Source organism: Trachypithecus francoisi, unplaced genomic scaffold (assembly GCF_009764315.1).
Source record: "Trachypithecus francoisi isolate TF-2019V2 unplaced genomic scaffold, Tfra_2.0 Lachesis_group9, whole genome shotgun sequence".
Taxonomy (NCBI): Eukaryota; Metazoa; Chordata; class Mammalia; order Primates; family Cercopithecidae; genus Trachypithecus; species Trachypithecus francoisi.
The window spans coordinates 75782058-75808028 of NW_022681474.1; the positions used below are offsets into that span (position 1 = coordinate 75782058).

The 25971-nt window shown below is 38.2% G+C and overlaps 1 protein-coding gene across 3 annotated transcripts in view; it reads right to left on the minus strand.

Annotated features, from left to right (window-relative positions):
- Positions 1-18503, minus strand: part of BICC1 (BicC family RNA binding protein 1) — a 332167-nt gene extending 313664 nt beyond the window's left edge. For all 3 annotated transcript variants that reach the window (XM_033208725.1, XM_033208724.1, XM_033208726.1), the window contains exon 1: positions 18048-18503. In XM_033208725.1, the coding sequence (XP_033064616.1) occupies positions 18048-18237 (190 nt within the window). In that variant the 5' untranslated portion in view covers positions 18238-18503. The remainder of the gene's footprint in view (positions 1-18047) is intronic.
- Between the last annotated feature and the right edge of the window lie 7468 nt (positions 18504-25971).

Genomic DNA, 25971 nt, shown 5'->3' on the forward strand with positions numbered 1-25971 from the left:
GCATTTTGTAGTACCCTAAGTGTGTCCTTCATTTCTGGAAGTTCTGACTGCTTTTCTTTTAAAATATCTATCTCTTTTAAAAAATTTCATTGATATCCTAATTTTGTTTAATTTGTGTTGGTTTTTACCTTTATCTTGTATCTCCTTGAGTAAATTAATAATCAACCTTTTGAATTTTTAACTGGCATTTCAAAGAATTAATCTTGGTTTGAATCCACTGCTAGAGAGTTAGTGTGGTTTTTGGGGGGTGTTACAGAACCCTGTTTTTTCATATTGCCAGAATTATTTTTCTGGTTCCTTCTAATTTGGGTAGACTATTTCTTCTCATTATTTTTTAATTTATTTTTCATTTAACTGGGGTTTTTATTTATTTTATTCTCCTTGTGGGTGTGACTTTAATGTTTATAATTTATTGTCACCCAGCTTTGGCTCCAGGTGCTTTCAGTGGTGAAGACTCTGTATGAGTTTCTTAGTTACACAAAATCTTTGTGTGATGTTTTTCTCAGATGCTTGTTGTAGTAGTGATATGCTTGCTGTGTGAGCATGTTCAGTGTTTCCTGTGGGGATTTTCAGTCTGGTTCACAGTTATAGGCTGCTGCCCACTGTTTCTTTCAAATGGTCTGTAGTTCCTTTGTTTTTCTGTTAAGTTCCTATGTTGCTTCTTGGAAAAAAAAAAGTTCAGAGCATTAATTTCTACACACTACTTTGTCTGAGTGGGAGAGGCATGCTGGCAATACCTCCAATCTGCTATCTTGGGTAAGGGGAGACTTAATGTCCTCCTTTACCTACTGACAATTTTCTATAAAGTCTATTTTTGTCTGATATAAACAAGAACACCTCTGATCTCTTTGGGTTACCATTTGCACGGAATATCTTTTTTCCATCCTTTTACTTTCAGTCTGTGTATGTCCTTATATCTAAAGTGTCTTGTAGACAGCATATAGTTGGATCTTGTTCTTTTTTAATCCATTCAGCCACTCTATGTCTTTAGACTGGGGAATTTAATCAATTTACATTTAAAGTAATTACTGATAGGTAAGAACTTACTATTATCATTTAATTGTGTTCTATATGGCTAGTAGTGGTTTTGTCCACTTTTGCATCTCTTGCTGCCTTCCTTTCTATTTCATTGATTCTTCTGTAGTGACATGTTTTTCTTTCTTTCTCATTTTTTCTGGTGCATCTTCCATGAGTATTTCACCAGAGAGCTTTATATTTCCATATCCTTTCATGTTACTGTCGAGTATCCCTTTGTTTCAACCTGAAAAACTCCCTTCAATAATTCTTAAAAAGCAGGCATAATGGTAATTAATTCCTCACCTTTTGTTTATCCAGAAAGGTCTTTATTTATTCTTCACTTTTAAAAGTCTTGCCATATATACTATTCTTGGTTGTCACTTTTTATTTTGTCCTTCAGCACTTTGTATAGATGAGGGGGATGTCAAAACTTTCATGGAAAATTGAATTAAAAGATAAAAATTAAAAATATGAACTTTATTTCTCATCATAAGCCCCAGAAAGTTCCAGTACTCTTGTAAGTGATTATATCAACCATTTAGTACATCACTAAAGAATTGGAGGTCCTAGGAACTTAGCCACGTCAATGCAGTCTTTTTTACATTATTAAGTGAAGAAAAATGGATACCCTTTAAAGACGTTTTTAAATTAGGAGACAAAAAGAAGTCAAAAGGAATAAATCACAATTGTACGGTAGATGCCTAATGATTCCCCATGGAAATTACTTACAATTTGTCCCTGTTTTAGAGGAATGGCAGAAGCACTGTCACAGTGGAGAACAACTTGCTGATGAAGCTTTCCCAGGCGCTTTTCTTGTAAAGCTTTGGGTTTCTCAAAATATTCTCATAATAAGCAGACGTTATTTTCTTTCTTTTTTTATTTTTTTGAGATGGAGGCAGATGTTATTTTCTTTTGATCTTCCAGAAAGTCAACAAGCAAAATGCCTTGAATATCTCATAAAACTGTTGCCATGACTTTTTCTCTTGACCATGTGCCCCCTTGGTAGCCACTGCTTTGATTGTGCTTTGTCTTCAGGATTGTACTGGTAAAGCCATGTTTCATCTGCTGTTACAATTGTTTCAAGAAATGCTTCAGGATCTTGATGCCAATTGTTTGAATTTTTCACTGAAAGCTCTTGTGTGCAGCTAATCTAAGCATAACAGTTTTGGCAACCATTGAGTGGAAAGTTTGTTCAACTTTGATTTTTTTTAGTCAGATTTGTGTAAGCTAAACCAACTGAGATGCATATAGTATTTGGCTATTGCTTCTGTTAATTGTTGCTCTTCTTCAGTTAAGGCATGAATAAGATGAATTTTTTCCTCATAAATTGATGTGGATTATCTGCTGCCACGGGCCTCAATCTTCATAATCATCTCATCCCTTCTTAAAATGAGTTGAAAGCAGCTGATTTCTTAGGCATACTATCCCCATAAACTTTTTGTAAAGTATCAACAATTTCATCATTCTTACACCATGCTTCACCATAAATTTGATATTTGTTCTTGCCTCAATGATAGCAGAATACATGTTGCTCTGGATGGGGACTCTTTTCAAATTGATGTCTTACTCAAATTAGCAGAAGTTTATTTTAGTGCCAAAGAAATCCATGCATAGTTTTTTCATAATATATACCATCCATGAACTTTTTGAAGATCCTTCATATAATCTCATTCCACTCTGTCCTGTGATGCTTCCACTGAGAAATCGATGATATTGTTATGGAAAGTCTCTGGATACACCACATTGCCTTTCTCCTGCTGCCCTTAAGATTTTTGTTTTTGGAAAGTTTGATTATAATGTGTCTTAGTGTGAATTTCTTTAGTTTCATCATGACTGTAGTCCTTTGAGCTTCTTAAATTTGGATATCTATTTCCTTTTTCACATTTGGAAGGTTTTGGCTATTGTCGTTTGAAAAATATTCTGTCCCTCATTTCCTCTATATTCTTCTTCTGGAATTCCTATAATGCATTTATTGTTTCACTTCATGGTGTCCCATAAGTCCCTTAGGCTTTCTTCATTTTTCCTTTTCCTTTTTATTCCTCTGACTCAATAATTTCGAATGATCTGTCTTTGAGTTTGCTGATTCTTTCTCCTGCTTAATAAAGTCTGCTATTGATCCCCTATAGTAACTTTTTTTTCAAATCAGTTACTGTATTCTTCAGCTTCAGAATTCCTGTTTGGTTATTTAGAATTCCTGTTTGGATCTTTACCGTTTCTATCTCTTAATTGATATTCTCATTTTATTCACAGTTTCATTGTATATGTTTTCCTCCACTGAACTAATTTAAAATGTTCCTTTTAAACTATTTGTCAGATAATTCATAGATCTCCATTTCTTTTGGGTCAGTTTATGGAGACTTATTTTGTTCGTCTGATTGGGCCATATTTTCCGTTTCTTTGTGTTCCTTATATTTTGTTGTAATTTTTGTATTTGAATAAACAGTCACTTCTTCCAGTCTTTACAGACTGGTTTTAGATGGAAAAAGACCTTCACCAATCAGGTCAGCTAGAGATTATGGTGGTCTCTCAAACCTTTTACAGAGATGATTTTTTTCTGAGCCTATGTGTGTAATTTCACAAACAGACTAGGTTTGCTGGTTTCTTTTTCAGGAGTCTATAGTCTCTTGCACCCTCTGGTGTCTGTCTGCAGTACTACGGGTATTTTGGTGCTGCCACCAACCGCTGAGCTCTCTTGTTCTCAGCAGCCCCCAGGCATCCAAAGTATGTCTATTCCTCATCAGTACTCCAAGTCAAGCAAGGCAGAAACCTGTCACTTGAGTAGTCTCAAAAAGCCAGAACACTGGACATAATTCCATTTTACTCTTTTTCTCCCAAGGGAGAAACCAGTCACTGGACCTTTCTTCCTCATCATTAGCTGTGGTGGCTTGGGGAAGGTGCTGACTCCAATGAAATGAAACAGTTTTTCTTACCTGTTTCAAAACCGTGGTTCTTGGTTTTAAACTGGAGTTCTGTGACTTTATAACTGATTTCTGGCCTTCTCATACAGGCCTTATCGGACCATATATTGTTAAGTCAATGTTTCTGCAGGGGTAGAAGTCTGGTGCTTCCTATTCCTCCATCTTGCTGACTGCAGACAGGCTTATTTTTGTAATCTCATAAAGCATTCTCTACACCAAGAATTTACAGTAAGGAAGTTTCTTTGATTTAGAACAAACGTATAAAATATCTTAAGCATCCATTTCCATCTCTCCCTTTCTGAATTTTGTTTGCATTTAAAGTATATAAAGACATAGTACTGGACACACAATCTTATATACCATCTCACCTTCATCTCTGATTCCAGCAAGGCTACAGTAAACAGTTCTGCATAGGTATCAACCCACTTTGGGGTAACAATGTCTCATCTCAATCTTACACTAAATATACTTCTTTATTCCTTCCCTAGGAGCTTGTTGGATGCCTATGGGTGTACGTCTTAAGTGTATTAACCCCAGAATCGCAGGAAACGCAGGCCCCAGAAGGCAACCCTTGACTCTCCTCAAGGAGGGAACAGAAGCTGACAAATGCCTCTCCTTTTAATCCCATAAGTGGACAATTTAGGGCCTCACCAGAAGTAGTAGTCATCCTCAGAAGTAACAAACTAAATAGTGCATCATTGTATTGGTTTGCCTTTTTCTATTTGATTCTTCAATTCCCTCATTTCGCTTCTTGGTCTTGTGGGGTGGAGGTACGTGGCCCAGGCTATGATGTACATTAATCAGGGCCTTACTCTATGTGATCTCCTTTTGTTTTCTATTAATAAATACAGATAGGTTTCCTCTCTTCCACTGGATTATATTCCTTTTAAAGGTAAAGGGCCTCACTTAATTCTGCAGTCCTATAACATGCACTCATGATTTTTGCTTAATCCATGCAACAATTTCCCATCGTAGATGGCCTCACTAGTCCCAAATGATTTAAAATGGAAAAAAAAAAAACTTTCACAAGCTTGAAAGCTAATCATTTATGCAAAACTTTTAAAATTCAGATCCATTTTTATAATGTTTTGTTGCTAAAGCCCAGTTTTTTGACTTGGTCAAATATGCTTTACTTAGATAATACATCTCAGACATTCATTTACTGATAGTAAATAAAAATTTTGAAGATAATCTTTCTGTGTAGGTAATAAGTGCCAACAATGTTTTAGTAAATTATAGATCCCTGAAAGAAAACTCTATAGCTCTATGATAATCTCAGCTTTCCTTTTCCCATATAAAATGTTTTAATTTAAAAAAAATTCCCCCCCAATTAAAATAAACATTTCTTCACATGATTCCTCCTACAACATTCAAGCCAAACACACATTTTTCTGGCTTGAAGTTAAATCATTATATGAAATAATTTAAAAAGATAAAATCTTATCAAAATATTGCCTTCAAGTGATGCTTTTAACAAAAAAAAAAATCATAATATGATAAAAGGACCAATTCAGAACGTAGATAATTCAAGATCTAGTGATCTTCTGTGCAGAATAAGAGAAATACTGTGTTAGTTCTCAATAATCAACAAGCAATTTAAACAAGTGTTAAAATACTTGAAATCTGGACAGATACAGATGTCTTTATTTTTTATTGAAATTTTACCCTAATGCACAACATTACATTTTCCTGCTCTGCAACTCTAGTGGTTTAGATGCTAGATATCAATCCTGGCACATGAAGCTTGATAACTGGACATATTAGCAGAGGAAAAGGAAAATGTGACAAAAAAGATCCTACTTGAGGAAGCATAAAATCTGTTGTTTATCTAGTACAGTATGTTAACACCAACAAGTCTCAACTATGATTTACACTGTAATCTCTGCTCAATTACTGTAGAAAACCTTAAATTAGCTAAGATCTAGCCCACAGAATTCAGGGTGTTGCATATTTGACTGCCAAGATGTTAGAAAACAGAGTGTGGTTAGCTGTCTGACGAGCACTTGCCTCTCCAAAGCCAAGACACACTTTATCCTCTCTCTACCACATTTCCCATTTGCTGTGAATGCTCAGGTGTGGTATAGATCAAGGCGAATCCCTATCAAAGATACTCATGTATGGAGAACTAACTCAGCTTCTAACACCATGTTCAAAGTACCATTGGGTTTGTATTGTTTGCTGTGCAGAAGATCTGGAATACTGGAACTGAAAGAGATTCTAAGGGGCATCTAATCCAAAACCCTGAGACATTGTCCAAGGTGGCCAAGTTGGTGGCAAGACTGGGTCATGAACTCAGGGCACCTGACTTCTAATCAACATTCTGTGGACAGAAGTGGTTGATTTCCCTCTAACTCAAAATAACTCAATGATAATCTTACTGCAGTGAGCAAGCTAACATAAAAGGCTATTCTTATTTTTGAGAATTGATTATCTCTTATCTGAGATGCTCTGAAATCACATTTAAACAAGTATCTAGAAATGTATTATTCTAAGAACAAGATAATTCAATGTCTGCAATGAAATAAACTGAAATTATATTAATCTTGACAAATTTCAATTTATAAAACTAATCCAAATTAGATACAAATATAATTAACACTAACCTCACTTGAATTAAGTTTTGCATATCCTCATTCAAAACTCCACACTAATGTACTATCACTAGAAGTAAAACATTCTACATACTCCCTAGATTGAGGGTGAAGACAGATCATCTTGCTTATGGAGAACTGCTCTGCCTTACTTGGGTAAGGCAGAAGTGTTTGGCATTGCCTAAGGCAGAGCACGTGACTTTGCTTTAAAGCTCCATTCCAGGAGACCAATGCCAGGTCCGCTAGCCCAAAATGAAACAAACTTTTTAATCCAGATCCATCATGGGTCATTTATTCTATAAACACAGTCCAGATATTTTCACAGCTCTGGGCCAGATTCCACAGAGGAACAGAATACGAATTCGAAAAATACGAACTATTTACAGGGCACCAATTGTGTGCCAGCCTTACAAATGTTATCATAACCCTACATGAGACATATTATTATTCTGTTTTGTAAAGGGAGAAACTGAGAAAACATAACCAAAGTTATTAGAAGGCAGAGCTTTGGAACACCTGCATTCTCACTGAGAATTCTAACCCAGCCCTGAGCCTGACACCAAGATCCTCTGCATTTCAGCAGGGCACTCAAGAAGCAATGTAGATGTGTAGTATTATTTCTGAGGCCCTGTTCTGTTCCCTTGGTCTATATCTACAACCATCTGATCTTTGATAAACCTGACAAAAACAAGAAATGGGGAAAGGATTCCCTATTTAATAAATGGTACCGGGAAAACTGGCTAGCCATATAGAGAAAGCTGAAACTGGATCCCTTCCTCATACCTTATACAAAAATTAATTCAAGACGGATTAAAGACTTAAATGTTAGACCTAAAACCATAAAAACCCTAGAAGAAAACCTAGGCAATATCATCCAGGCCATAGGCATGGGCAAGGACTTCATGACTAAAACACCAAAAGCAATGGTAACAAAAGCCAAAATTGACAAATGGGATCTAATCAAAGAGCTTCTGCACAGCAAAAGAAACTACCATCAGAGTGAATAGGCAATCTACAGAATGGGAGAAAATTTTTACAATCTACCCATCTGACAAAGTCCAGATATCCAGAATCTACAAAGAACTTAAACAAATTTACAAGAAAAAAACAACCCCATCAAAAAGAGGGTGAAGGATATGAACAGACACTTCTCAAAAGAAGACATTTATGCAGCCAAAAGACACATGAAAAAATGCTCATCATCACTTGCCATCAGAGAAATGCAAATAAAAACCACAATGAGATACCATCTCACACCAGTCAGAATGGCGATCATTAAAAAGTCAGGAAACAACAGGTGCTGGAGAGGATGTGGAGAAATAGAAAGATTTTTACACTGTTGCTGGGACTGTAAACTAGTTCAACCATTGCTGAAGACAGTGTGGCGATTCCTCAAGGATCTAGAGCTGGAAATACCATTTGATCCAGTCATCCCATTTCTGGGTATATACCCAAAGGATTATAAATCATGCTGCTATAAAGACACATGTACACGTATGTTTATTGCGGCACTATTCAAAATAGCAAAGACTTGGAACCAACCCAAATGTCCACCAATGACAGACTGGATTAAGAAAATGTGGCACATATACACCATGGAATACTATGCAGCCGTAAAAAGCATGAGTTCGTGTCCTTTGTAGGACACGGATGAAGATGGAAACCATAATTCTCAGCAAACTATCGCAAGGACAGTAAAACAAACACTGCATGTTCTCACTCATAGGTGGGAATTGAACAATGAGAACATTTGGACACAGGGTGGGGAACATCACACACTGGGGCCTGTCACGGGGTGGGGGGAGAGGGCAGGGATAACATTAGGAGATACATCTAATGTAAATGACAAGTTAATGCGTGCAGCACACCAACATGACACATATATACATATACAACAAACCTGCATGTTGTGTACATGTATGCTAGAACTTAAAGTATAATTTTAAAAAAAGAAGCAATATAACCTATTGTGGAGGGTGATTTGTCACCCTAAACTCAGCTATGATACATCTCCACAAAATACAAAAGTATAGACCTTACAACAACCCTAAGAAGAAAACTGTATCTACTTGGAATTCCAAGAGGAAAGCAGAGCTCCAAATTTAAAATGTTTATAGCTTTTTTTTTTCCCTGTAAAATACATATCCCAATGGGCATCTGTATCTCATGAGTTGTGGCTGAGATGACCACACAGGCATAAATCACCAAGGACAACGCCTCACACAAAGTAAGAGATCAACACAAATTGGCTGCTGCTTTTGCAATTACCATCATTCTTCAGTACTCAGATTCCTCAAATTTCTTCCTCAGAATATAGTCACAAAGGAAAAAAAGCTATGTAATTATGTTCATTATAAGGTAGTTCATAACTATAAAAAATTTTTTTCAACCAAATTATTCAACCACAGAATTTTAATTCTGAAAACTGCTTAGAAATACAGAAAACATTTAAGAGATTAAAATGCTGAATACAAAGCAGTAAATACTATATGAGCAACTACACAAACTCTAATTCAAGGCAGAAAAATGAAAATGGTGGTTAGGATGATGAGATTACTGATGATTATTTTTCTTTTTAAAACCTTCCTCATATTGCTTTTAAAATTTCTACAATAAAAAGTGTGTTTTTAAATTATTTCATAATATATTACATAGGTATCTATTATGCCTAACTTAATGGGAGTCTGCAGGAAAACAATGCATTGTGAGCTTACTGTGCAATATGACAATATTGCCCTCTCCAAGAATATACAGATTTATGCTCCTCCCCCAAGTCCCTTACAACAAGCCACTATAAACGACATGCCAGTTATAAGTTACTTTCCCAGACTAAAATTCTTCAAGATGGTTTAATAATGTGGAAAAAGTACTAGCTTCAAGCGTAAAGGAAATCAAAAAAAGAAAAGAAATGATTCTTAACTTCAATGATTTCACCATCCTCTAACCACCTTGCAATGTTTCTCAAAGTGTGATCCTGGGACCATCTCCATTAGGGTCACAGGATTCTTTTAAAAATGCCAATCCTGCCAACACCACTTTCAAACCTACAAAGCTGGAACCTGAGAGGGAAGCCCAGAGTCTATCCCCTCAAAAAAGGAAAAAAAAAAAACATTCCCCAGGGGATTTTCATGCCCACAACTTTTAAAAAATATTGATCCACAGACATGCTAAGCAGGTAAGATAAAATTCACTTAAATTTTTCAGTGAAAAAGGCAAAACAGAGATCTAACTCTACGTTGGTAATTCAACTGCTTTCTAAATAATGGACTGTGGGAGCCGCAAGTATAAGGAGCAGATACCCTGCAGATTTGTTGTCTCTTGTGCCTAACCTGCAAAACTTCCCAGAAAATAATTTTGCAAAATTGATCAGGAACCTTAAAATTTCCACGTCCTTCGCTCCCCAAAATTTCACTAATAAGGTTTTTCCTATGAGAATAATCAAAAATGTGTAAAAGGTTTTTAGGCAGAAGTGGTTGGGGCAGTGGGCTAAATGTTTATCATCTGCCATATCTTGAGTACCTGCTCCGCACCTGGCACTTGTGGATACAGTATTTCTAATCCTCACAACCTAGAAGATAGATACTTTCTATCTCCATTTTAGAGATGAGAATCCTGGGCTAAATGAGTTATTAATTTGTCCCAGGCCACACGGCTAATAAATGATAGAATCAGGATCTGAATCCTGGGCAGTCTTGAGCAGAAACACTGGGCTGATTCCACTGTCTGGCCACCTAAAAATATTCTAGAATGTTGTAGTGTTTAAACAAAGTATACTACAACAAGAGAATTATATAGACATTTGAAACCATGTTCTTCACGAACCTTTAATGAAACAGAAAATACTTATGATTCAATGCTAAGTGAAAAAGATAGGAGGTATGATCCCGGTGTAGAATTTTAGTCACAGAAGGGTAGGGCCAGTAACTCTTTTGGTTTCATCTGCATCTCCAAAGCTCAACACTGCACCTGACATATGGTACAAACTCAATATGCATGGCAAAAATAAATTATGTGTAGGCATATTTTCAAAAGACCAGGAAAAAAATCCTAAAATATCATCAGTGGTTATTGCTGGATTCTGGAGTTAGGGATGACTTTTGGTTTTTCTTTTTTACATATGTTTATACTTTCAAGTATTCTATATAGGTTTGAATTACTTTTAAAATCAAGGGGGAAAAATCAGCAATGACTAATTTTCAAATCCTATGTTTAATCACCTTCCTATATAAGAGATACAGTTAAGCTCCAGATCAACTCAATATATAGACTAATATGTGGTTTATCATTTTCACTATAACAGGAAACCAACTGATACCTAGAAAGTGTTAAGTGTTATCTTTTTATATGTCAGCATCATAAATGGGAACATGACTTAATACTTTTTACAAATACAAATGCTTTCATCATCCATAGTTATTAGTAGCCTGACAGGTAGGAAGAGGATTTACAAATGTATAGCACCCACAATGTTTCTACAATGGTTTTGTGCTCTTTGGAGACTTCCCCAGATGGTAGTACAAGGATTAGACATTGAATTTGGTGGCTTTTGCAGCATAACAAGATTTTCTTGCCAAGATCATCCCTACACACCAAAACCACTATAAATTAGCATTAAAATTGGGCCTCATTCCTAGTAGTTTATTAAGTATTTCATATAAAGGAATATATATGGTCATTATTACCCTATGTATTTTTTTAAGTAAGAACCGTATGTTAAAATGAACTAAGAATGAGTCAACTGGTTTATTTTATTAGCTCACCATTTTAGACAATTTCAAAAGACAAAAACATGGTATGATAATTCTATCAAACTGTCTCCAAAATGATTGTGAACAAATTCTGGCTTTGTTGGCCAGATTATACCTAAGTGACCAATCTATGAAAAGCCAAAAGAGCGAGGCACGAACTACACTGAACCTGTCAACTCTAAAAGAAATCTGACATATGTGGAAGGTAGGAGGAAGGAGGACAGAAAGGATATCTTAAGGTAATAAAAAGTGAAATCGGCATTTTTACTGTACCATGTAATTTTATATGGAAAAAAAATTGACATGGAGAAAACAATGGAGAATTTTGAGAGATAGTTTCAGTACTCAGTGGCCCTAGGTTCTGTTCATAAAAGGAGTAAAAAGATGAGAAGAGCTTTAGATGATCAAAGTTGGTTTCCTCTTCGGTATTTAGGTTTATTTCTGGACTACGCCAAGCAAGAAATTCTAGGGGGCCTCTCAGAACCTATTCTGGTTCAGGGGCTGCTTGATGAAAAAAAATATATAATTTAAAAAAAAGAAAGAAATTCTACTGATATATAATGTTACTGAACAATATAAGTTCCTACGGATTATCAGCACAGTCCGAAGTGTCTGAAACAGGTACGCTTTGGCGTCAGTCACAATTTGCAATTTTGGGTCCCAATGCTCCTTCACTTTGCCCACTGTGAGGAAAATATGGGGTAAAATATTCAGCGTCCATTCTGATCCCCTTCTTCTTTGCCTACTTCCACTAGTGAGGCTGGAAAAAGAAGATACATTCCCATAGTCTCTTGCAGCAAAAGTGGCCAAAGAAGTACAGATGGAAGTTCCAGGAGAGAGAATTCCTTGTCACATAAAAAGGAAAAATCTCTAAGAGAAAATAATTTTTGTTCTTCCGCCTTTTACCTGCATAAACTACAGACACACCTCAAGACACAGCCACAGCCGCAGTGCAAAAATAAGGCAAATAGTCACAGGCTGAAGATGGTGGAGGCAGGGAAGAGGGAAGACACTGGGCTCCTGATGTCCTTCAGCAGCTCTTGGAGCCTGGACTGCTTAGCCCCAGACTTCTCATTAGGTGAGAAAGACAAACCTCTGGCTTGTTTAAGCCACTCTGTGTCAGGTTTCCTGTTAGTCGCAGCCAAATACATTCTTGCCTGTAAAAGTCATTGGTATAACAAACCTCTCTAGCTATGTATTCATCAATGATCAACTTCACCAAAACCCCCCAAGTCTTCATAGAGATAACATTGACTGAGAGTGCTTGCTTCATGCCCGTGAGCGTGAGGTTTTACTGCCCCTCTCAGGGCATCCTCACAGAACTGTACAAGAAGCGAAGTGAGGATCTCCTCAATCCAAGTTAGTCTGAAAGCAGCTCCTGGGCTCTTTACTGCCAAGCTATACAACCTCTGATGTGTTTTTTCACTTAACCTATAAAGCAATTTTAATTTCAACTATGCTCTCTGGCTCAAGTAAATTGTTGTAACAAACTTTTCTAATTTTTTGAGGAAGACTTTCACTAAAACACATCAAACACACCCCCATACACACACGCAAAGGATTCACATGCAATTAGAAGAAAAAAGAAAAAAAGACTTGGCAAGCATTTGCTTTCTAGTGTTTTGAAATCTTGATCCATCACGTGAGACAGTACTGCTGCATCTGAACTGATGTTTATTAAGCACCATGAACCTGGCACTGAGCTAAGCATTTTACATACATTCTCACACTCAGTGTTCGCAATACCCCCATAAAGTGGGACTATTATTATCCCCATTTTACAGGTGAGCTAATGAAACATGTTAACCCAGGCAGAGTATTTTTTTCGAAAAAGCTTCTTTCTACACACCAATGAATGACTCAAATTCAGAGCAACTTACAACTAGAAGAGAGATTAACTGATTTTGCTGCTAGTCTTTAGTAAACCATACTAGAAGTGAATGGCTCAGGACCAAAGAATGAAAAACACTCAAAGCAAGAACAATTTACAATTAAAAAGGGTGAAAAGCCCTCATCCTGAGCAAAATCTAGAATTCCACACTCATGTCTAATGGAGCTTTACTTAATGTTTACCCACCCACCTTTACAAGTATACTCAACACATGGCAAGTTGCCAGGAAGGCCAATAATAATATTTAGATAGCTGTGCCTGCTCATTAATCATAAGATAATTTAAGACCAAACTAAAGTTTCCAATATACTTGATTTTCATGATCAATATAAGAATGTGCATTTTATACATAGTGATTTACAGTGAATATTGTTATTAGTTTTTCAGCATTTCCTATGTTGCCAGCACTGGGATGGCTTACATACACCTTTTTCCTCTTCATTGTCAAAACTACCTCAGGAGGTAAGTACTACCATTAACTGCCCCATTTGAGAAATGAGGTCGCAAGTGATAGATTCTCCCAAGCTCCCTATTAAAATGTAGCATCAAGATTCAAATCTAGATTTGGCCCAGAGCCCTGTGCTCTTAATCTCTAAGCTCATAAACTTATTTGATTTGTTTTTGCTGTTTATTAGCCTTGATCAAGCATTAGCTAGAAAACTCTGTTTATTTACGCTTTACTCTATATCTTCACTTTCAGTACTCCCCGATTTTCATACATTTTTGGCTTCATATTTCTTTCCACTCTCATGAAAAAAATCTAAATTATTATCTGTTCATCAAATCATTTTAAAAATCCACTAAAGTTTGCTGAATTAAAGAGATAACATAGTTGCTGCTCCTACTGTTAATCAGTGATGTGCAGCAACCTCTGTTTTAGTGGCTAACTCTGCTACTCAACCAAGCAGTAGCAAATGACTCCAGTTCTGCCTATCATTGCAAAAATGCAACATGGTTCTTAAAGTCTTTGGCAGCAGTTATCATAAAACCCCAACAGATGTCAATCTCCTTTCATGAAAATAGGCCATTCCTCCCCACTATAGGTCCCACTTTTTAACACTCACTACTTTCTCTACTGAAAGAAGGGATTCCCAAACTTTGAAAATGCCTGTGCTTCTGAATTTTATGTGGGAATTTGTTTTTTTTTAATACTTTGAAGTGCTGTGTTATATGTGGGAATTTTTAATTTTATAGTACACATATATGTTTTTACAAAGAAAAATACTTTTAAAAAGAAAAGTATTAATATAGGAACCCTGTGATTGCCTCAGTACTCTGACAAACAACAAGACTGTATCTCTGATTCTCTTGACTCAGTTATTTCCAACTTTCTCCCAGACTTTTTGCTATAACACTCTCCTCCCTTCCCTCTCTGATAATTCACATTTGAGTTAATGTGAGTTATGATACGTAACTCATAACTTTAACTAAAATTTAATTGACTTAAATAAATCAATACTATTATTTCACATGATGTATGAAATTTACATTTGAAGATCAGTAATAAAGAAATTATACAAGGATTTTCTTTATCATTAAAAATGCTGTCTATGATATTCATTCCAAGGCTTGCCACACCCATCAAAAACCTAAACTTGAAAATAAATTTCCATTTATAAAACTGTAAACTAATACAACTGATCATCTTCATCTACAGCAAAAACATCAGATACTCTGCATGGTTGTTTCGAAGTAGTTATTAGACCCCAACCCACCAGTAAAAAAAACAAGAAAAAACAGTGATATTTCCCTACATTATTGGCCTGGTGGTTTTTATCTGTAACAATTCTTTTAAGTTTCAATGATCATCTGAGAACTTCATTTATTTCATTTATTTGACTACTACCCTATTGCCCATATATTAACCTCACCGAATTTTTGGTCCATTGCGTAGAAGAATTTCTCTACTAATAAAAATACAACTCATTAAAGATTAACTTGCCCCCAGGACAGTCTCTCTGGAAACAAATTCCAAGCATTACAATCACCAAATTGCACTCTGAATACTTAAAGGCAGATAATCTTATTTATCCTGATTTAAATTGGAAACCTGTACCCATTTTAAGTCAATTGTAAATACAAAAATAGCACAACCAAATTCACAATAATTGAAAACTCAAATATAGACTTTACTTACTTGGCACTTTTCAAATAAAAAGCTTTCCACCCAAGAATATCTAACAATACTAGAATGCTTATTGATTTGACAGACTTACCTCTTTAGTTTCTATTTTACTTCTGCAATTATGAACTTGCAAAATTATTTTGTTTCCCAACTATTTACTGAGTATATACTATATTTCATACACTCTGGTAGGCACTGGAAATCCTTTTAATCCATGATACAATATCTATTATTAATAACAGATATTTATTAAGTTCTTATCATTGACCAAACACTGTGGGCAGATGTTAGCTTTGTTACGCATCATCTCTTTCGATTCTCCCAAAACCCTAAGAGAAAAGGTCCTAGTATCAGCTCCATTCTACAGATGGGCAAACTGAAGGCAGAGAGAGGCCCAGCAACTTTCCTAAGATCCTACAGGGTTTTGAACCCAGGTATTAGTGATCCCAGTGCTCACACTTGCGTTTTGGTCAACAACTAATCACATATACTACAATGGTCCCGTAAGATTATAATGAAGCTGAAAAATTCCTATCGCCTAGTGATGTCATAGCCATAGTAACATAATACATTACCTTTTCAATGTTTAGATATATTTAGATACACAAATACTATTGTGCCACAACTGTCTACAGTATTGGGTACAGTAACATGCCTTGTAGCCTAGTAACATTATTTGTAGCCTAGGCGCAATAGACTATACCATACAGCCTAGATAGTAGGTGTAACAGGCTACACAATCTAGGTTTGTGTAACTACACTCCATGATGTTTGCACAATGAAAATGCCTAAGGACACATTTCTAAGAATATACTCCAGTCGTAGTCGTTAAGCAATGCATGACTGTATATCGGTTGTTTAAGAGATGTTAAGACTTTCTGAAAAAGAAGCTTTATTACTGCAAAGAAATTTCAAACCTTCTCAAGTCGTAATATTACATCTATTAATACAAAAGGGCCTTCAAATTTTCAAAAAGTCTCATCAACATTTCATTTTATTCAAAGTGAAAATGAGTTAATTCAAAAAAGGAAATCCACTTATAAAGCTCAGATTATACACTTGAACTTCCCAGAAGCCGACATCACTGTCCTTACTTGTTTGTGCGCAGGTGAAACAGATCAGTCTTTCATATCACTCCAAACTCATGTAGAAAACTGAAAGCTGGTTGATGAAAGGATGAGTATGTGCTACTATCAGTTCATTCCAAACGATCTCACAATATACGCCCCACATACATTTAATATTTGTCTTATAATCATAAAGAAACTAGACAGAACCACAGAACAGACAAAATAACTAAAATGAGTTGTTGAAATGCAACTGGGGCTTTAATTTCCAAATCTGTCTTATAACAGTCTTACTTGAAGAGTTTATCACAGAAGTAACTCTCCTCAAAAGTTACATAATTGGAGAAAAAAAGAGAGGGAAGGGGAGAGACAAAGACATGACACACATTAGGGATGTTTATCAATAAAAATAAGCAACAAGGGAGGAAAGCCTGTAGCACATCCAAAAAACGCCTGCCAAACACTCTTGCTATTTGTTTCCACCAAGTTATTGTTTTGGAAAACATGTTGTTCTCTCTTAAAATAACCTGCTTAATTGTTCTAAAAAGCCACTGCATCTCCACCGAGGGCTAAATCGTTCCCAGACTGCGATGCATTGACTGATAAAGTCAAAGTAAGTTATGCATAAAACCACAAAGAAAGTTTGAAAAGCTCCAAACCCTCCCGTGATAAAAGAACACTAGCTACTGAATGCATCTTCACCAGCGCCCTAAGTGAGACTAATGCCCGGTACTATACACGTATTTTAAGAATAACAGTCATTCAAACTAACTCATTTCTCTCTTTGGATGTGGGAAATGAGCCACATCGGTGGCTACAGGTAGGCTAGTAATTATCGGTTTTAAGAAAGGTCAAAATGACCTTGGACGTTTTGACGTTCACTCCAATACTCGCATTACAAATCAGAATCTGTTTTCGGTCCAGTATGGTTGAAGATTTTCTGCCTGGGAAAGTCCCAAAGAAATTAAAGAGTTAAAAATAATTCTAAGTTGTGAAAGACAAAGTCAGACACCCATAGCATCGGAAGATTTTTATGGACTGAATGTAACTCAAGATGTGTTTTAAAAGCCTGTCAAGAGATGAACACTGTCCTCAAACACAGGAGCACTGCCTCCACACTCCCCTCGCTTTGGCTGCTCACCCCCATCCTGGCCCTCCTTGACCACAGGGGTGGGGGCGGGAGCTCCTGTCTTAAGCCTTGACATCTGCAGAGTGTTTCCCAATAGCGAGACAAGGCCCCTCAGCTGGAGGAAGTGGATACTGACAAGGGGAGCGAGTGAAACAGACTGCGAGAGACAGAACTCCAGGCTGCCAGGGCATGGGGAGGGTCACGCATACTCTGTGCGGCCTGAGTGGTCCGGATGGCACAGCCCAGGTATCCGGGCTAAAGTTGGCATCTCCAAAGTCCAGAATGCAACTTGGGCGCGCCAGTACAAACTCGGCCTTCGGCTTTTCTGAAGCCGGTCAAGTTCGCACAGGGCCCCCAGCGCCTGGAAACCTGAGAGGCGTGGACGGGTGGGCAGTCCCGCGAAGTCTCCAGTCCCTGGGTGTCCTCCGGCTCCGCGGGGGAGCGGGCCTGGAGCTAAACCGGCCGTAGGCTGGAGTAGCTGGCGCCGGGACGCGCGGTGGGGATGTCGGAGAAGGAGTTGGAGGCTCAGTCGGGGAGTCCGAGAACACGGGGGATGCCTACCTTGTAACATGGCCTCAAGTTTCTTCCTGTCCACGCGGAAGCGCTCCTCGCTCCACTCCGGGCTGTGCAGGGTCGCCCCGGCGACCAAGTCGTCCTCGGAGCCGGGCATTGGGGAGTCAGTGCTGCGCTCGCTGTTGGAGCCGGGGTCCGACTGCGCCGCCAGGTAGCCAGGCTCTCCCTGGGCGGCCATGGTGGGCGCGCAGCGCTCGGGCTCCCGCTGCCGCCGCCGCTCTGCCTGCGCCGCCGCCTCCGCTCGCCGGCCGGGCTCAACTGGCTCCCAGCGCCGCGGCGCTAGCTCGTCCCCCTGCAACCGCCGACGCCACCGCCAACGCCGCCGCCGCCACTGAGCCCCCGGCGCATCCCAGCCCCGGGCGCCGCCCACGCCGCCCGCTGCCCCGGGTCGCGGCCCCGGTCCGGGTCCAGTGGCTGCGCCGCCCCCCGCCAGCAACGCCCGCGCGGAATGAGCGCGCCGCGCTGCCCGCGCCTCCATCCGCAGGGCTCGGCGCCCCCTCCCCGCCCGCCGCCCCTGCAGCCGCGCGCTCATTGGCCGGGCGGGCCCACGGGGAGCCGCGGCGGGCGGGCGGCCTCTGGCGCTCACACACTTGGGCGCACACACACACCACGTACACACTGCCACTTTCTGCACTTACACGTATAAATCTTTTCCGTGCATGCACTTTCATAGCTCCTCAAATACACACACACTTCTGAATGCACATGGAGTGTCCACGTAATTCCTGTCTACACACACACATCACACACTACTACTTTTCTGCACTTACACATACAAATCTCTTACCCCTACATACTCTCATAATTCTCCAAACACACAGACACAGACACGCCAAGTTCAAGCACAGCCGACTCCTGAACGCACACTAAGCGCATACATAATTGCGCTGTTTACATACATGCCCTACCCCCTGAAACTCACAGCCCCAATTGGTTCCACAAGCTTAAACGTGAAGAAGAGGAAAAAGAAGGCTTGGAGAAGAAATCATGCCCGTCTTTCACAGGCATCGCCATGGACGTGGCTCGCATGTAGTTCATACCTCCAGGAAGGGTTCAAACCCAAACACGTCCTCTCCTCCCAGCAAAGTGGCCCTCTGCACGAGAAGTGGACAAGAGGCTTACTCTTTTTATTCTGAGAGTGGGAAATTTTTTTTTTTTTTCTTGAATGGAGTGAGGAAGGAATTATTTTCTCTGTGATTCTCAAGGAATGGACTCAGCAGACTTTTTTTTTTTTTTTTTTTATTTAATGGAGAAAAGGGGCTTGGAGATTGCGATGTTGGTGAGCTGGATCCAGCCGGCATGTGGGCAGGGCTGTCTTGTCAGGGACTGAGGGCTTTTCTCTGTTTTCAAGGTCAGTATCTGACAGATGACGGCCAGTAACCTCTGAGCCACACTGCCCAGAGCCAGCCCACCCACGGCCTCTGTCAGGCTTGGATATGAAGCGCGGGGGAAGAGGAGACTCGCTCGTACTGGGTGTGCCCTTGGAACTCTGCTTTCCCAGTTCACACAGATTCATAGCCTATTATTTTATGACCCAAAGCACAAAGACTTGCGGAGAGGAACGATGGGGGTAGCAGTTTGTCACTGCGCCACAGAGGAAGGCTTCCTGGCTCACATGTAGGAAGAGCCGTATCACTGGCACAGGCCTGTGAATAATCATTGAATATGTTGAAGGTAAATCAAAATTCTTTCAGGTTCAGCTGCCTAGTTAACAAGAATTGACCCTGTGACGAGTACAGATGAGGAAACTGAGACCGTGGGAAATAAAGTAACTTGACTAAGATGGTCTGGCAGCATATAATACAGTCAGGAATCGGACCCAGGTCTGTGGGTCTTATACAAAGTCTTACCTTTTTGAGCAGAGACCCCTCCTGCCCAGAGTCACCTCCTGAAGAACTGAGAGCATCTGTACACTTAACTGCTCTGATTCACTACCATGTGTTCCTTTTATAAATTTGTTAATTACTGTTAATTTCTATCCAAGGCACTAGTTTCAGCACCAAAAGGGTTTATCTAGGAGCATTCCTAGATAAACTTCCATCAGGGACGTTTACTGTGTTTTTCTATCAACAAATATTTATTGGCACCCTCCTATGTGCTTGGCACTGTTAAGCCCAAAGAATAGTGAGCAAAGACAGACACATCCCTATACTCCTTCCTGGAGCTGAAATTCTAATGAGAAGGAATATTGACCAAAAAAAAAAAATCACAAATATAAAATCATGCCTGCAGCAAGCATTACAAACAAGAGACTCAAGATACAAGAAAACCTGTAATAGAGTAATTGGATTCAATCAGAGAGGTCAGTGAAGAAGGCTTCTCAGAAACAGTGACTCTAGCTCAGAATAGACATTGGAAGAGCAATTAACTAGGCAAGGGAGGGAAGAGCCATCCCTGCAAATGACCATCTGATCATAGTAACATCCCTGAAGGTAGATATTACAATTATCGTCATTTTAGAGTTGAGGAAACTGAGGCACAAAAGGTAAAATGACTTGCTCAAGGTTGTACAACTAAGTTGAAGAATCAGAATTTGAACCCAGGCAGTCTCTTGAAAATTAGGCTTCAGGTGCTTTATGCTTAGCCAATAAGTCATATTGGCTCTCAAGATTAGCACAAGTAAAGACCCTGTAGCAGAAGGAGGCAGTATGCATTCCTCCGTTGGATGAACTAAAAGAAGGCCAGCATAGTTGGTACAAGGAAACAAGGAATTAGGACTCACTGGGGCAGGAGCTATAAGTAAGAGGGGGCACATGTAAGCAGCATAGGCCAAATTAAGGAGTGTTTGTCTTTATCCTTAGAATAAAAGGAAATCATATAGAGGCTGTAAGTAAAGAAAGATGTGCTTAGATATGCATTTTAAAAAGTTGACTATGGCTGTAGTGTGGAGAACAGACTGAGGGACAAGGATAGATAGAAGCAGTTGGACCAATTAAGAGACTATAGAGGAAGTTTAGATAATAAATGCTGCTAGCTTACATAGTTGGCGAAGATGAGAGACATGAGAGGATTTGAGAAATATTTCAACAGTAAGTATCACCAAGTAGATTGGTGATGAATTAGAAATAGTGTGATGGGAAGAGAAATGTTGAGAATATCTCTAGGGTTCTGGCTAACACAATAAGAGAGAGATAGGTGTCATTAACTGAAACAGGGAATACTGAAAGAAAATCACAATGGAGGAAAGCTCATGAAGTTGAATCTGGCATTCTGAGTTTGAAATGATGTTGAGACCTCCAAGAAGAGATGTCGTGTTAGCAGTTGAATAGGTCTGGAATTCAGCGAAGGAATCTTGGCTAGAGATTAAAATGTGTTATTTGTTTATAGGTAATAATTCTAGCCACCTGCCTGGGTCAGATTGTCTAGGGAAAATGAAGAGAGTTAGAAGAAAAGGGAACCAAAGAACGTGACTTTTTAAAGTTCTGACAGTGGTCAAGTAGAGGACAGTGTAATGTGAAAGGATATAGAAGCAGCAGTGAAAGAAGAATGAAGAAACAAATAAAACTGTGTCATGTAAACTCAGGAAAAAGACTATTACAAAAAGGAAAGTGTTACCATCTTTGTATACTAAGGGAAGTCAACATTTTTTATGAGGTTGCTGGGGCCTTAGCAAGAAAGCCGTAATGGAGAGGTTGAGGAGTGGGTATACCTAATGAAATGAGAAGTAACAATAACTCTTTGGAAAAGGTTTGGCTGAGAAAGGGAGGAAGGAGCAATAGCTGAAGGATAAAGTGGGCAAAGAGAGCCTGTTTATTGCTCATTGGTGGTTTGGTAGTTTGGTTGGTTAGATGGTTGATTTAATGGTTTGCCAATTTTAAGCATGTTTAAAAGTGACTGGAAAAGACTCAGGTGGCAGAAATTGAGTATTCGACAAGAAGGAGAAGAACTAATATTATCAGGTTTTGAGAGCATGAACAGAATAGATTACAAGAGATAATAAGAGAACAAACAGCTATTCAGAAAGTAAACAACATGGGTACAAATATAGGTCAGTTTGTAGGTTGCATTTTTACAACAGGAAGGAATTCCCATATGATGGCTTGTATTTTCCCAAAAGAGTAAAAGTCAAGGTTATCTATGAAGAGTAGGAGGGAGAGAGAGCAGTCATAGGTTTGAAGAGAGTAGAGAGATTTGGTTTGGTTTTGGTAGTTGAGAGGTTTTTACATAGCCTTTGCATCTGTAAAAGGATGAGTTGGCACTGATGAGAGGTCAGTTGATGTTGGTAATCATAACTTTATAAAATTATAATGATAATCATAAATTTATAATTTGTCCTATGACTTTCTCCAATAGTACTCAGCTTCTTGAATGCAGGCACAGGGAAAACATAGGATTCCTGCCAAATGGATGCAGCATCAAGAGCCAAATGGCAATGCAGCAATGCCCAGTGGAAAATAATTTCCATGGTAGAAGTTTATACCCCGCAAAACTGTCAACCAAACATAAGGCTAAAATTCATTCTCAAAAAAAAAAAAAAAAAAAAAAACCTTTTTATTTATTTATGCCCTGTCTGAGGTAGCTACTGAAGATTGCTTGTCACCAAAACAAGATTAAATCAAGATAAAGAGAAAATGTAGAATATAGAAAACAAACAAGCTAGCACATGATAGAGGCAAAAGAGTTCCTCAAGATGATAATGAAAAGAGATCTCAAATCAGAGTATGTCAGAAAACTCAGGGTTGAGATTTCTTCTAGATTAAATGGAATTCTTCGAATACAAGAACATAGAGGATATTGAGACAGCTCATGAAGACTGTGGTTAAATTAGTGATCAGTTCATAGAAAACTGTAGCACCAAAAAAAAGACAATTATTAATTCCAAGTATAGCAAAACACGCAGAAAAATTCAGAATAATCAGAGTATGCAACGTGGCTGAGCTGTAACTAGCATTTGTCTAGTTGTAATGTAAACCATGCATATTGATCTAACCTAAATTATGACATATCTAGATTAGGAATTTGAGGGATTGGGAAATGTTCCTGTGTGTAGTGGAGGCTTTGTGTAAGGGGAGGAAGTGGTGAAAAAAAATGAACCTCGTCTGCTTTAAGGAAACATCAATAGATAATAGCTAAAACGTTTCAAAAATCAGGAGGAAGCAATGTAAGCATATTACTTGGAGACATAGAGGCAAAAGTAATATCAAGCTAAACGTTTTAGAAGTCATTGCTGTGGGAAATGGGAAATGGGAGGAAGGTATACAGTACTTCTGGCTTTTATACAAGTCTTCTAGAACAGTTTGATGGGTGTATAACTTTAATTTTGGCAACACAAATGAATTAATACATGCTTATTACACCGTTATTGATAATGATAAATATCATTATCATTAATGAATAATCATTAAATAGCAGAACCTTGAATTCATGACTTCTGAGTCAGATGCTCTTTCTACAAAAATTAAACCAGAATTAGAACATTTACCAATCTTTTTGTTTTTGTAGAGCATATATATATGTTTGTCTTTATCTTTCCACTTCATTCAAGAAAAGAATACTTTTCAATCCATTCGAAGTCTAGGAACAGATCAGATGCCAAGTAATCAATTGTAGAGATTTTCTTTAATGGAGTAAGGCTCTCAAACAAAAAAATCACTGAGAAAATTTAAATAACTAAGATCACAGCAAATCTTCAAGTTCACAGAATATGAAAACCCAGAAGAGATTTTTAGCAAAACAAGATTAGTTATCTGACATCTACCTTAGATGCCTAACCTTAATCAGTGGTCGTCTGACAGAAAAACTCCTCAGGATACACTTCAAAGCAAGATGGTTTGCTGTTCTTTCCCAAGCACTCTTCATTTTCCTGAATTCGTTTCTTCTAAGTCCACCTATAAAAATATTGATCCTGAACTTTTGTATTTTTGTAATAGTTTCAGAAGCTTATATTAAAACTGCTTTTCTATTTGAATTTAAAACCTTAGCATTACAATTATGTTTGAAAAATCTCAACATATGTCCAGATATTAATCAATTAAATGGCCTACAAAGGTCTTAGCAGGCCCATTTGTCTCTCCCATCTCCTCTTTTAGCATTTCATACTTCAGCAGTTCCTAACTATTTGTAATTTCTGGTCTAGTCCTGCTTTTTCATCTTGAACTCTTTGCACACAGTATTCCTCCAGCTTGGAATATTCTCTCTCATTTTGTTCCCCTAGCCTTCAAACACCCAGCCACCAGGCTGATTTAGGTTGTCTAGATCTTTTGTCTCCAGTGAATATTGTACTTATTTCTGTTAAAGCAATTATCTTTACATTTATTATCTCTGTCATTATCATCATCCTCATCATTATCATCATCATCATTCTATATCTGATGTCCAAGTTCCTGAAGGCAGGAACATAGCTTTTCATTTCTGTGCCTCTAGCATCCAGCAGTTGCCTAGTATATGTTGACAAGCTTTTAACTGTGCACCTGGAAATATTAGAAATTAATTTGTGATACGTTATAAGTGGGATGATTAGATAACCATATACTAACTTAGTTGAGGAAGAGCAGAAAAAGAAGAGTTAAAACTCCAATATTATAATTAAAAGCAGCTGATACGTAAGAACATTTTCTCCTCAGTTTGCAGCTGAGGAAACAGGCCCGGAGAAATGAGACAAATTGATTAGAGTGCCACATTACTTGAAATAAACTTTGAATCATCAACATTGAATCTGCAGTTATTGGTCCAGTTCCTTGACTTACACAGATCAGGAAACTGAGACCCAAAGACCTAAATAAGAAATAAAATCTTGCAAATATAAGCTTAAAATTTATGTAAAAGCTGATATTCAGCACAGTATCATCCACAGAAACAATTCATTTCATCTCAACTTTATTTTTTTTCATTTTAACTTTTAACTGAAAGTTTTTGGGCAGAAATCTACATAGCCATGATATGATGCAGTATGTTTTGGCTATCACTTTACTCTTAAGTGAATACTCTAAAATCATATAAATAAATTTTCCCTGCAATGTCAAGTTAAAACAGAAGTGAAGTATAAAATATTCTGTTTTAACGACTTTGGAGTTTGTTCTCGGAGAAGGCCTATTTGAAATAAGCATAAGTCAAATTAATAAAGGAAGGTGAACCTACCATGTGTAATTCAAACATTTCTTCAGACTAATAATAAGGACTAACACTTATTGAGCATTTATAATTTGCTGGACACTGTGAGTTGTCTCATTTGCTTGTCACCACAATCTTTTGAAGTTGGTACAACTCTTGTCTCCATTTTAGAGAAGAAAAGAGCTACCCAGCCTTGAGAGGATAACTTGGCTGAAGACCGGCAGTATGGTGTGGTTCTAAGTCAAACACAGAGACATCTGAAAGAGACAACATTCTTAAACCTGGAACCGTCTGATTACATGTAGGTAGTGTAAAATGTTAGAGGTAGAAGGAACCTAAGGCTCATGGATTTAGGTAGTTTTCACATTTAAAAAACAGAAACTGTCTTTCAAATTAACTCTAATGCAGACAGCCCTTACACAAAACTAGTAGCAGTGGCTCTAGTTGAAGAAGGACAGGGGATTCTCACTAGCTCATCTTCTCTTTCGCATAATTTCAGGGTTTCAAAGGGGCTCAAACTGCTGATCTCATTCCAATCTCTCTCTCTCTCACACACACACACACACACCACACACACACACACACACACACACATTTATCCCTGGATACAAATGAGGCATATATGAGGCATATATATATGCCTCATATTCAAATTACACAGCTCAAAGCATCAAGTCGTGCTCAGGTTTGTGTTGCTTTCCCATTAAGAGAGGAGGGGTTTTGTGTTTTCCGGAAGGCAAGGGCAAGGATATTTAGATAACAGGGGGCGTTACTGAATTCTTTTACTATTTCAATAAAATAAGCTTCTGATTTAAAATATTGTGAAAAGTAAAACATTTCCATTGAGGTCTTCAGCACTTCA